This window comes from Podarcis bocagei (assembly GCF_964188305.1).
Source record: "Podarcis bocagei genome assembly, chromosome: 4".
Taxonomy (NCBI): domain Eukaryota; kingdom Metazoa; phylum Chordata; class Lepidosauria; order Squamata; family Lacertidae; genus Podarcis; species Podarcis bocagei.
In genome coordinates, this window is record NC_138128.1 from 101,096,671 (window position 1) to 101,110,089 (window position 13,419).

At 41.3% G+C, this 13,419-nt stretch overlaps 1 protein-coding gene across 15 annotated transcripts in view; it reads left to right on the forward strand.

The window, feature by feature from the left end:
• LOC308585415 (uncharacterized protein) overlaps window positions 1-13,419 on the forward strand; it is a 212,077-nt gene that overhangs the window by 92,476 nt on the left and 106,182 nt on the right. For 10 of the 15 annotated variants that reach the window (XR_014007371.1, XR_014007372.1, XR_014007373.1 and 7 more), the window contains exons 1-2: window positions 7,859-8,465; window positions 9,089-9,171. Coding sequence is in view for 1 of the 15 variants with exons in the window: in XM_081191080.1 (XP_081047206.1) it covers window positions 9,089-9,171 (83 nt within the window). In the remaining 14 variants the exon portion in view is untranslated. Of the gene's footprint in view, window positions 1-7,337; window positions 7,771-7,858; window positions 8,466-9,088; window positions 9,172-10,708; window positions 12,698-13,419 lie in introns of those variants that run through there. The other 5 variants (XR_014007368.1, XR_014007369.1, XM_081191080.1 and 2 more) reach the window with 3 other exon arrangements.

Genomic DNA, 13,419 nt, shown 5'->3' on the forward strand with positions numbered 1-13,419 from the left:
CAAAATGCTCATCGACTCATACAAGACATCTCTGTGGAAAATCCCAAATTCAATTCAATCCATAGCCAGTATATATTAAACTTTGGGATTTTCCACAGTACTGATGGGGCTTGAACTTGTTAACTATTTTAAAGCCATTTTGCATTCTGATCACTCTAACAGCGGACACTCTATATTTAAATAAATATTGAAGATAGCAAGTACTGATAATGACCCTTGCACTTTAATACCAAGGCCTCTCACATTCAGTAACTATGAATTAAATATCCACAGAAATGTAGCAGTACACAAGCTCAAGTAATTTTATTTATTGGCAACCTAATTAATCAAAGACAGATGATAAATAAATTAAATAATTTTAAAGCTGTGGCAACTCCAAAAAAATCCAAAATGAAGTGTTTTCCTTAATATTTATGATCCTTTAGGTTGTATATCTGTATATTTTTAGATTACAAAATATGTAATGTGGTTAAAGTTAATGTGTTTTAAAAAGAGGATAAGCAAAGAGAAGTTTTGTCTAAGTGGTTATACCTGGCAGTTGCTGCAAATCTGATGTCAAGGGGAAATATTATTAGTATTAGATTTCATTTCTTTCTCTCATGTATAACCATTATTAATTTCAAATTAAGGTGGGGTTTTTTGTATTTTCTTTTCTATTATTTTCATATGCTTCCATTAATGGGAGTGAAGAGTTCTAGAGAATTAATATCACCATAGTGGAGACCTATTCTTATTATACATCCATTTGCAAAGTTATATTTGAAAATATATTACAGTAATTTCCCCACTGTGTATAAACTATGTTTATATATGCATAGCTTGTTTCCTAACTAAAAAAAACCCCTACAATTAATATTCACCACATTTCTTTATTTTCCCCTCCCTCCCACAATGTTTGTAATGTATATTGTGCTATAATAAAAATGTCAATGTGTTTCTATCTAACATAACACAAAGAAAAAGCAATATATGTTGGTCTACCTTGACAGAATATAAAGCATTTTGGCTGTTTAGTAAATACGGGTTCTTAATTGATCAGAAAGCTATTTTGATCGCTACCTGTGCAGGAAAACTGCACGTGCATATATAGAGGGTTTTTTTAAAAAAAAACCTAGTTGCCTGCTAAGTGTGTCCTTCTAAGTGTGTGTGTGTGTGTGTGTGTGTGTGTGTGTGAGAGAGAGAGAGAGAGAGAGAGAGAGAGAGAGAGAGAGAGAGGTGTCTCTCACACACAAATCCAGCCAAAATTAAGCACTTTTAAATCTCAGTTTTGGGCTTTCTCTTGCTGGAGTCAGTACTTGGACTTGTCTGTTTATGGGAGTGCAGGCAGAGTGAAGGTTGAAGCTAGTTGTAAAACAGTCCGTGTTATAATTCCCTTCTAAATGGGGATTAAATTATTTATTGAAACAAGGTAATAAAACTTGCTCCTTATTCATAAGCAACACCACTGAAATGAAAGAGCCTTAAGCCCAAGCAAGAGCATTCAAGTTTGTTATCACAAATTTTAGAATGAAAGCCTCATGGCACATTAATATAATACTGCATATAATGTAAGTGTATCAACCAATTTGCATTATACTGTATCTTTGTCAATGCTTCCATTTTTAAAAGGTGAAGAGTCCAGAATTTGGTACTTTGTATAATTAACATTACTTACTGTGGTGAAGGCTTTTTAAAAACATTGCGATTGACTTACTGGTGAAATTTGAAATAGGCTGCTCCAGAATGAACTGAGAAGAATTATTTACAACCTGCAGTTCTGAGCAATTTTCTGAACCACACAGTTTTTAACACATAGCACGTGTTTATTTTGCATATTTATTTATATTCTGTTATGGTTCAATGCATAAATATTTGTAATTGCTGAAAGGAAAATAAATGTGCAAGTTGCTTAAAAATAATTTTAAAATAATATTTTTTGCTATCAGCCCTGTTGCGTCATTTTTTTTTGAAGCAAGATTACAATTAGTGGGAAAATTAAGTGTCCAGGCCTACCTTGTGTGTCCATGTGCCATGCACAAAATTCACTGAGGAAAGCTTGTAAATTTATAAGATTTTATTATTTATGTAGTTTTCGGTTTATAGATCACTGCGTTTCAAATATTAAAAGGGTTTCAAAAGTACTTGTCAAGTATTTCACCAGGCTTCTCTTCTTTAGGCTGCTATACACAATTGGCTGGCAGTAAGCTCCACTGAACTCAACGTATAGGATTGTACTGCTAAGTGCATCAAACTAGGGTAGAGTTCTACTATTGTATAACTTCTGAACTCACGGTGCTTCATTTTTTAAAGGAAATAAGTAAAATTTCTACCTCAAAAATAAAAGTGAGAAAGGCAAAAGCCCACATCTTATAGACAGGAATGTGAACAGATGCAGAAAATCCTAAAAACAAGGATGGGGGGAATCACATCCAGTGTATTTAATGGAGGGCTGATGTTGCCTCATGCATTCATTCAGCCTTTATTCCCATAATTTAGATAATTAAATCATAAAGGGGGGGTCCTAAAACATTGGTAATCCAGACATACAAAAGATTCAATAGCCAACATTAAGTAATATTAAGTAACTTTAGATTTGACTTTTAAAATCTCTGCTAAATATCCTGAAACCAATCTCAGTAGTTTCAAGAATACCATCCCTCAACAAATATTGCATTACAAATTCTTTGCAAGTAGATACTTTAAACTTCAAAGGAGTCACCATTAGGTGTCTCCGAAGAGTATAAAAGAGAAGGCAGTCCAAAATTATATGGTATATTGTATCTGGTGTATTCATACCACAAGAGCAAAGTCTTTCTGGAAGGGTATGTTTTGGAACCTTCCAAACAGTACAAATGGGGGGAATGCATTTAAACGGGCTAGCATAAAAACTCAATGATACAAATCGTTATCTAAATTATAAAAATTAGTTGGGCATCATTCCATGACAAGGCTGCACACCTAAGTAAGCAGATGAGCATACAGAAGGCTGAGAAGGGTAAAGTTTTTGAAATACATAATTATTGAACCTATATTTATTTATTGCCTTCTATGGGGAATAAAATATTAAAGGAAAAGCAAATGTTTTGTTAAATATTAGCATAATCTTAGATGTCAGTGACAGGACTGCCATAGCAACAAGCTAAGCATAACAACAGTCACGTTAATTCTTACGTTATTTTAGAATTACTGTCCAATACACTGAAAGTGGCTGTTTTGTTTTGTAAATAGATACTAATGAAGCAGCTTAGTAAATGACAGAATATATAATGTGTCGTAAATATAGCAAGTATTAAAAATGTAGCATTGACTTTCTTATATATCAATGGGGTTCAAATGTGCTGCAGTGAAATGAGTTTTGATACAACATAATGCAAAGTTAAAGCAATGTGAAAAGATGAAGGTAGTATTAAGAGTAAATATATGAAATATATTTATTTTTATCTTAATTATATGGTACACCAAATAGCTCTTTAAACCCATGAATGTTAATATCCAGTGTTAATAGTCAGTGTGTGTTGATACTGAGCAGATGTGAATCTTTACTGCTTTAGATTTGCTGAAAATGTATTTTAAAGTAAGCTGTTCTGTCCCTCCCCCATTTTTTAAAAAAGGAAAGTAACCTCTCAATACTCTGTGTTTAATTCACTAATTCGACTAATTCAATGCACTGTTATTTTTATTTTTTATTTTTTATGTGAAAACAAATTGTGTGTTGAGGGGCGAAACTTTGTTCTACATCCGAAGTATCATTTATATAGGTTTACCAGTTCGGTGCCAAGTTCCCTATGAAATAAGGCAGTTAAGTCCTATTGAAATTGATGGGAGCTGAAGGAGAGCGCTACAGTTTCCTCCTTCCTTTCCATGGTGGTTGTGTGGATTGTGACTGTAGTGTAGTGTTAGAAACAGCCTTATGTGCTGCACTGCCGTTCTCAGCTGTGCTTCATGTCTGATGGCTCTTTCGCCACCAGATGCATCTCACATAAGGAAATGCAGCGCAAGTAAAAACATGTGTAGCTAATTACATGTACAAGAGAATATTAAGTATAGTAATTTTGTCCTTGTGTCACCCAAAATCTCAGTATTAAAAGACAGCAGCATTTAATATTTGCCATTTCAAGTGCCATATTGAAATTAATCATTTATGTAGTTTTGATTTATGAAATAGAAAAGGTGTCTTTCCTAGAATATTTCAAGTCTCTATCAAGAGTTTTTAATCCTTAAAAATAAAAAAAAAACTGTTGTGTTTTAAAAATATATATATCCTGAACAGAGACAGACATGAAGAGACTGAGAGACATTTTTTAAAAAAAATTGCTTGAAGTAAACATTAAGAAAATGAAAAACAACCACCCCATAATATGGCTCACTGACAAAAAAAACAATTACTAAATTCTCTGTCTTCTTAAAATTCTCATACCAGAGAAGTTTGGTTCAGAAGTATCCAGGTAATTATTTTCACTTTCCAGAACCATTTAAGTGTTGGTTTATGTCATCTCCACAAGATAAAATCATACAATAATTTAGAAGGAATGTATACTTCACATTTCTGTTTCTTACTGAATAAAATCAAAAGTAAACTTGCTACCATATGCTCCCATGATTAATGCAAACAAATAAAAGATAGATAAAATGTTATTGTGGATCTAGAGCTAGTAAAAGTTAATTCATTTGGGTGGGGTTTATATATTCATCTCGCTACTGCATTTTGCATCTGAAAATATAATTATTAGTGGCAGATAACCAGCATTTAAGATAATATTACAAATCTGTGCCAATGCAGAAATATTTTATAGTCTACTATATACTTGATTCATGATTCTCTACTTCAGAATAAATAATGGGAAACGAGTGTTAATTGAATAGGTGGTTTAATGGTTTTATACAATTTTCGTACCATAGTATCACAGCACAGATATTAAAAACATTCGTGTTTCCTCTCCGTCTCAAAAGCAAGCAAGCAGCAGCAGCAGCAGACCAAAACAAAGATGAGACAAGGTCCGTGGGAAGCCAAATTTTCTGAGACACTTTCTAAGGATGGCAGGTGCCTTTTTAAAATGGCCAAATGTGGACAAAGCCGGGGGGGGGGGGAGAGGGAAATTGGCATGTATTGCAATATTTGTAACTCGCTGCTATATATGCACTGTCAGGCTGCAGTTCTAGTTAAGACAAATAGGCTGTTTTCCCTATACTAGCTGTTAGATAAGATGCCCACTAGACTAGCAGTAGTTACAATGTGAGCTTTGCTGTTTCAAAATAAGCTTAAATATAGACAAACTATGTAAGTGGACAGGAGACCAGATAATTTCAGTGCTGTGAATTTCTAGTACTTCTTATGAACTTGCATTTGGAAAGGGGGATTAGCTGCGCTGTTGCCTGCCTATGAGCTGTCAAGGAAAAGGCAAGGTGGTCAGTATCCCAGAAGTGAAAAATATTTTGAAATAAAGCAAAACTATACAGTTGACTTCTTCCAATTGATATATTTTCCTGTCAGCTCTTAGGAACAAAAGGTGCTATTTCTAATGAGAATTTTTCTCATGGCAGTACATGGGCAAATATTTGTCATAATCCTGTCAGCAGAATTTGAAGAGAGTTGAGTCAAAATGAGATGATGGCAATTCTACATCCAGGCAAAAGCCCCGGTCAGGTTCCCTAACTGCTCCCTGAGGCTGCAGTCTCTACCATTGTCTGAAGAGAAAGTCGAGTAGGTTTGGCAAAGTATCTTCATAGAAGTCAGAGATTTTGTGCTCGAATATTGCAAGGCGTCCCTTAAAAATGTGCTGGGTAATTGAGCATTATAAAGCTTGCGCGTATCTGTGTGTATGAGAGAGAGAACCGTACGAAATACGCTGATTTACAAATACACCAATAGGGGGGAAATCTATCTATGTATCTATCTATTTAAAATATGAAAGTGGGATTTCAATTGGTTGATTGAAATGGTGAGATGTGACGCAAAAGGACACTTGGATGGGTAGAAATGCTGATGTGTGCCAAAGCAGGCCCACCAAGAAATATGGTTGTGGTTGTTGTTGTTGCTGTGTGTGTGTGTGTGTGTGTGTGTGAGAGAGAGAGAGAGAGAGAGAGAGAGGTGGGGGGGGGGGTTGTGCAGGCCTTGCACTTTCTTTTTTGCTCACCCTTTGACTGAATATCTCAGGGCTGAGATATGTGTGATGGGTCGGTCTATCTACAGAGCAGAAGAGAAAGAAAGCCATTGCAAAGGGTGGTGGAAGGGTTTGCGGAACACCTTCTCCACCCTCCGAAGCTAGACGATGTGCGGGTTCAGCCCCCTTTCCAATGCAGGTCTGTCTCAGCCCAGCAGCAGCTCGGCAGGCGGGAGGCAGAAGCCCTCGATCTGCAGAGCCCAGGCCACGAAGAGAGACCAAGGGGGGCTGCCGCCCTGGGCAGGGACACATTCACACGTGAAACGCAACGCCCGAAGCAGCAGAAGACAGCCCCAGTCCCGACGCCAGGAGGGCGCACGTTGAAAATGGAAAAGGAAAGGCGGAGAAGAAGAGCCCACCTTCGTCCGGCGGCAGCGCAGACGCCTCGGGCGCCACAGTCGCCAGCAGAAGTTCGCCCGGGTCGGGGGGGGGGGAAGGCTTCTTGGGCAAAGGGAAGTTTCGCCGAGGACGCGCCGCCTCAAGAGCGCTCCATGGGGAAAGCCCCGAGCGAGGCCCGAGAAGAGACGGGGACACCTTAGAATCTCTCTTTTCACGCGTCTTCCCTCATATATATATATATCAAGGAGGCGGCGGAGGCTTCGTTTCCTCGAAGAACTGGAAGGATTCTCTGGGCTTGGAAAGTGGGCAGGAAGTGTCAAGCGGGGCGGGGGCGGGCACCAAAGGGCCCTTTCCCCAAAGGAAAACCAGCGACGGGCTTTTGGCCCGACTCCTCGAGTCTGTTCGGGGGCAGAGGAGGATGGAGCGAGAGCGGCGAGTCTCCTCAGGATGCCGCCCCCCCCCCCGCGTGGAGCAGCCCCGGGGCGCGTGGCCGCGAGGGGGGCGCGCGAGGCCGCCCGCCCGCTCGCCTCGCCCCTTCCTCCCTCCCGGCGCGCCCATGGCAGCTGTTTCTCTTCCAGCCCCGCCGTTGAGCTGTCTCGCCCAAATGCTGATCGGCGCTTGACTCGCTGCCAAGCTCGTCGCCAGGCCGAGCAGCCTCGGCTGGGCTGTGCAGCTGCTGGCGAGGGAAGGGCAGCAGAAAACAAGGGCTGCTCCCCCCCCCCCCGCTCTCTCTCGTCTCCGCCAGTGGCTGCCCTGATTTCCCTTCCCCGCCTCGGGCGCAGCTTCCCAACGGGGCCTGCGGACGCCTTTGCGCTGCCAACCTGCAGCCCGTTCCCTCTAAAGATGGAGTGAGTTTCTCTCCGGGCTTTGTGTGCCTTGCGTGCCTTTCCTCTTTGGCACCGAGTCGGGGCGGGGGAGACCAGGCGGAGGAGGCGCCGCCAAAGTTGAAGGAAGCAAAGCGCCTTTCTGCAGCATCTGGGCATGTCGTGCGCGCGCGCGCGCGCCTGGTGCATGTGTGTGCGAAGCCCCCCCAGCCCCCGATCCCACTCGGGCTCCCTTCTTTCTCTGCCACTGCACCAGTCCTCCAGCCCCCCCCCCCCGCCGCGTCACAAGCACAAGCCCGCATTGGGCTGGCAGAAGAAGAGCTCTTGCTGGCTCGCAGGGGCGGCGGCCAAAGGCAGGCGAGCAAAGGCAAAGCGAAGAGACCTCGCTGCGCTGCAGATCGGGCGCAAGGAACCGTGTGTGTGTCGGCGCGCGCGCGAGAGAGAGAGAGCGAGAGATGCCTATGTGCGTAAGTACGTCTTCCTCCTGGGCTTCCGCCGCGCGCTCCGTCTGCTCGCCTCGGCCCGATTGCGCGAGTCGCGAGAGAGAGCGAGCGAGCGGGGGGAGGACGAGGGGATTCCTTTGCCGCTTGCTTCAAGGGCCGCCTCCCCTTCAGATGGCCTTCAAAAACTTTTTTATCATTTTTAAAACATGGCCAGAAAGGACCACTGCTCCCCTTCCCCTTGGCTGTATTTTTAACTCCTCTTCCCCCTCTTACAATATTTGGAATATTTTTTCATCTCCTTCACTGCACTTTGCTTTGAGGTTTTAAGTACTTCCCCAAACCCCGCTGTTTTCTCTCCTTATCTGGGGGTTTATTACTTTTGACCAACCCATCAGGATTTGCGTAGTTTGCAAGCTATGAAAATGTGATATTTTAAAAATGTTTTTCCTTTTCTGAATAGAATGCTGGCGCATTCTCCTTCCTCCCCCCTTTTTCTCTCTCTTTTGGACTGTCTGGAGTGTATAAGAGAATCTCCTGTGTGGGAAAGGCTATTCACCTGCACCCCTTTGAAAAGTTAGCCTGATACAAGTGGAAATATTTACATGTTTTGGTTGCCCAAGCATCCTGGCATTTTCTTCTGCTTCTCATCCTCCACCCTAATGGAAACACAGGGCTGGTGCATTAAAAATGCTACCTCCAGGACAGGTGCCAACTTCAAGGTAAAAAGCAGTAAAATAGGGGATAGAAGGATTGGGGGGGAGCAGACAATCAGGAATTACAAAGTCTATCTGAAATTATGATTGAATTTTGCCATCCAAAATGGGCGAAGGGAAAAGTTGAAAAGATACTTTTTCTGCATGCATTCAAAAGGAGTGAAGAGACTCTTTCTTTCTTTCTTTCTTTCTTTCTTTCTTTCTTTCTTTCTTTCTTTCTTTCCTTGCCTACTGAATTATTCAAACTGTCAGTGGTGAATCCAGGGACATTAGCATGCACCAGGCATGCTGTTTGTCTGTTTGCTAACATTCTTCATTCAAGACTTGTTAACTGCCAGACAAGCTTAACACACTCCTCTCCTCTCCCCCCTTTCCTTTCTCATTCTGCCTCCCTCCCTCACAGTGTCTTTCCTACTCTCTCATGCCACCCCTCTCTGCCTCTTCTATTGTTGTTGCTGGGAGCTGGCAGCCAGGGGGGCAGCGGTGGCAGGGAAAGCATGTGGCTGCGAGGCTGGAGCCCTGTGGTTGCTAGGGAAGGACCGCCTTCCCATATTTGCCAGGCCTGTGTGCACTTGCAAAAGCAAGAAATGCCACGGAGATCACCGAGTGTCTTCCATCTGCTTTCACAGGAGACCGCAGAACTGCAAGGTGAACACACTGTCGTCCTCTCTCTGCTTCTTGTCCTTGTGGCTGGATTCCTACTCTTCCCCGGGTAAGAGTCAGTCCCTTCCTTAGATGCTTCTGATTATTACGTCGCAACATTTCACATTTAGCAGCATTCACAACAGAGTGGGGGAACAGAGTAAAATTGCCGAGAGGAAAACGAAGTTTAATCCCTCAGATTGGATATTGGTGGATTGTCCTAGGATTCACTAAGTTAGACCACCTAACCAGCAACATCTTCATTGGCCTAGCCGGGTCTCAGTCCAGCTTGCTAAAAATGACGGCTTTTAGATTTAAGGATGTTGTGTAGTTACTGGTTTTTTTCCAATTTCTGTGCCTATCGTTTTCATTCTATCATTTTGTCAACCTGATTTAAAACCAGCAACCTTTCATTTTTCAGAAAATCAGATGCATGGTTTGTTTTTGAATGCAAATGTTCTGGGTCTTGTGGCAGTTTTGGTTTTGCTTCACTGACAAGTTTTCATGAGTGGTGTGTTTCCTTACCTTTTGGTGCGTAGGTGGAGGTATACATACATGATACATAAAAATTATTATATAGATGATACGCCTTTTTACCAGAATGGCACTTTGCAGAGATATGGCACTGAATCAGATTGTGTAGTCTGTTCTGACTTTTATTTGACCATGCTTTCTCTTGGAACTGGAAGCTTTATACTCTCCCTTATTGCAAGGCTTTGCGTGTCTGTCTGCATGCTCACATGTATCGAGGAACCGATAGGCTTTTAAAAAACGACAACATTTAAAACTATATCCTTTGGTAACACAATTCAGTGGCAATAACCTTTGCCCAAGTAGTGCAATGACATGTATTTAGGCACATCTGTACCACACGTTATTTGATAAGGAGAGGGATTAATATTATAATCATACAGTTTACATTATTTTTGTAAAATCCCCAGAGGAATCTGAAGTATGTCACTGCACTATGTATACATATTGCGTCTATGGCCAGTCATAATATATGGATGTCTACTTTTTAATTATTCATAACAAAAGCATTTATGCAAATGTTTTTCTTTTTCTTTTTTTACTGGAAACCAATGTATACATCAAAACAACATGTGGATATGGATGCTCTTTTGATGAACTTGACAGTCAGCCAGTTTGGCAAACACTGTACATTTTAGATATATTCATACTGTGCATGAGCTGAACCTCTAATACGCTTAGTTTTATTCATATTCCCAATTAAAATATGCATAGATAAAAAAGAAAGTATTGTTCTTTGCTAAATGAAAAAATACTTGGATTGAGCTTTCGTTTCTGATGTCGAAGCTTCTTCCTCTTTTTTTTTTAGACAAGTGTGGGAGATTTCAGTTTAGCCAAGGAGGAGAATGTATTGCAATACATCTGCTTGTGTATCTCTTAAATTTAAGTGCACTTTAAAAAATAGGTGGGGTTGTGAAATTGCAAATACGTAGAACATACTTTCTGGTTTGTATAGAGACACTTTTTAAACAGAGACATTAGCCCATATGAGGATGGCAGCCATGTAGTAGCTCTTGTGGAGAATTGTTTAATGGTAACATAATGTAAAATGCAAATAATAGCATCTGTATCTACAGCTGATGTGTGTGTTTATGCCGATAATCTGAGACCAAAGAGATAAAACATTCTGGAGGAAATACAGCATTGGTTTCTTCATAGTTCAGAAAGGCCTATGCCTTCCCCAAACAACTGTAATAGAAGTGTACGTATTAAATCGCTACCACTTTTTAGCATTTGTGCTTTCAGTAAATTGCATCCATGTCCAAGATTTTTATGGCTAATTTGTTTTTGTGTTATATGAAGAAAAGTTATTGTGGATACTGAGGGTAATTTATTATGTTGGAAAATCACATTTGAAAGTATACTTAAGATAATCTCTTTAAATTAACTATGGGAATTTTGGAGGATGTGAGAGGAATTAAATTGGATAAATTGGTAAGAGATGAACAGGAACAACATGATTAGGTTATTTACTCTTCTGCAATTTTCATACCATTGTAAAGTAAGTACTTGCAGAGACGGTGATCCTAAGCCAAGTCAGTGGAAGAAAGGCGTATTGAAATTAATGGGAATAATTTCAGGGAGTCTTTTTAGGACTAGAATTCTAGGTTAGTGCCAAGACAGAAATTATGATCATGCGTGAGTGTGTTCCTGTAATATATAGCATGTACGGTGTGTACAGATAATAATTGTGATATTTAGGTGTGGAATATGCTACAAATAAATTGGGATTTTACCTTTCTTGTCCTAACTTTGTCCTTTTCAAGGGTTTGGCAAGGAAATACGGTGTATCCAAAAAGTATTTCCTTCATGAAAATCTACCAGCATTGCAGGTTTTGCTGTACCAAGTACTGAGCAGGAAGGGATTCCTTATTTAAAAGTAAAATTCACACCAGAGCTAGACAAAGTCGGGAATCCTGAGCTCCATTATATGCAATACAGCCCTACTGAAGTAAATCTATCTGTGTATACAATTGCAGTCAAGCACCTCAGTGAAGCACAAGTGATGCAGCCTTTTTTACAAACCTGAAATCCCTCTGATCAGCAGTTTTGGGGGAAGACAGGAAGGACCGGATCCTTTCCTCTGGTTCCTCTCTGGAATGGCTGATCACCAGGATTTTAGCTTTTAAAAACCCACGTGTGGGAATTACAGGGGCAGCACCCAGCTCTGCACATGGCCTGCTATCCAGCCTGGGAGATGTACACAGAATCCTTCCTATCATGGCAGAAGCAGGTTATTAAAGGCACTACGACATACGTAAAAAGCAGAAGGGCAAGCAGCAGTAAAATAAAATGAGGCCTGAAGTGACCACTTCCTAGAAACAGACAGATTGTGGTTAGATAAATAACCGCATGTGAAGATAATAGATGAGAATGGGCGTCCCGAGAGCCTTCCTTTTCTTTTAGAAAAGTACTATTTCCTATTACACCACGTATAATGGAACTGTAGTTAAAAATTCAGCAAAAGCATCCGGGGGGGGGGGGAGGAATTAAGCAAGATTAGAGTAGGTGTACTCCCCCCCCCAAATAGTACATTTATTTTATTTTTGAAAAATGCAGAAAACAATGAAATAACGTACAGTAGTACCAGAATTTCCCCACATTTAGTATGCACAAATATATGCATACTAAATGTATATACTAGATGTATATACTATTGCACATCATCTATATATTCAGGAAACATAGATAACTTTTAAAATGATAAATGGAATTCTCTTTATTGTCCACATTTTTCCTGCAAAAAAGTTCCATTTTCTTAAAAATTCACAGCTTCTCGAACTGAATACTTTTGCTTCGCCTCTGTCTTATCTTCACAGGATTCTTGTTATTATGGAGGTACCTTTCTTCAGCGTCAATGCACAAGAGCCTTACGTTCACGCCCATAGGGTTTCTGGTTTAAGATAGACTCATCGTACTCGTAAAGGGGGTGTATACAGAGTAGGTTCGTGGAGATCCCAAATACATAGCAATCAGGTATTGCGATGGAAAGGGAAAGATAGGAATGCGCTGCCACGTAGTAAAATGTCCATGTGAACTGAGTTCAGAATAGTGAGCCTATCCCCTGAGAACAGTGGCGTAGCGTGGGGGGTGCAGGGGGGCCGGCCGCACCGGGCGCAACATCTGGGGGTTAGGGTTAGGGGGCGCAAATCCACGGGTTAGGGGGCGCAAATTACTTGCCTTGCCCCGGGTGCTGACAACCCACGCTACGCCACTGCCTGAGAAGGAAGTTATTATAGCTTCTTCTGGGCATTCCATGATCATATCTTGCCCTGGTCATATCCTGATGCAGCTACTGGTAATAATGAGTGGGTTGTTTTTTTTATTACGCCATCTGTGTGAAAGTGTAGCCATGCGTTGCTAGGTTAAAATCTTACTCAGTTGTATTTTGTAAAGCTGTATGTGACTGGACTGGATTGAGGAAACGCACACATTTTAAAATGGAAAGAGGTATTATATAATAATAATAATAATAATTTATTATTTGTACCCCGCCCATCTGGCTGGGCCTCCCCAGCCACTCTGGGCGGCTTCCACAGAAACCAAAAAACACTAAAATATCATACATTAAAAGCTTCCCTGAATAGGGCCGCCTTAAGATGTTTTCTGAATGTCAGGTAGTTGTCCATCACCTTGACATCCGATGGGAGGGCATTCCACAGGGCGGGCGCCACCACCGAAAAGGCCCTCTGCCTGGTTCCCTGTAGCTTCGCTTCTCGCAATGAGGGAACCGCCAGAAGGCCCTCGGCGCTGGACCTCAGTGTCCGGGCAGAACGATGGGGGTGGA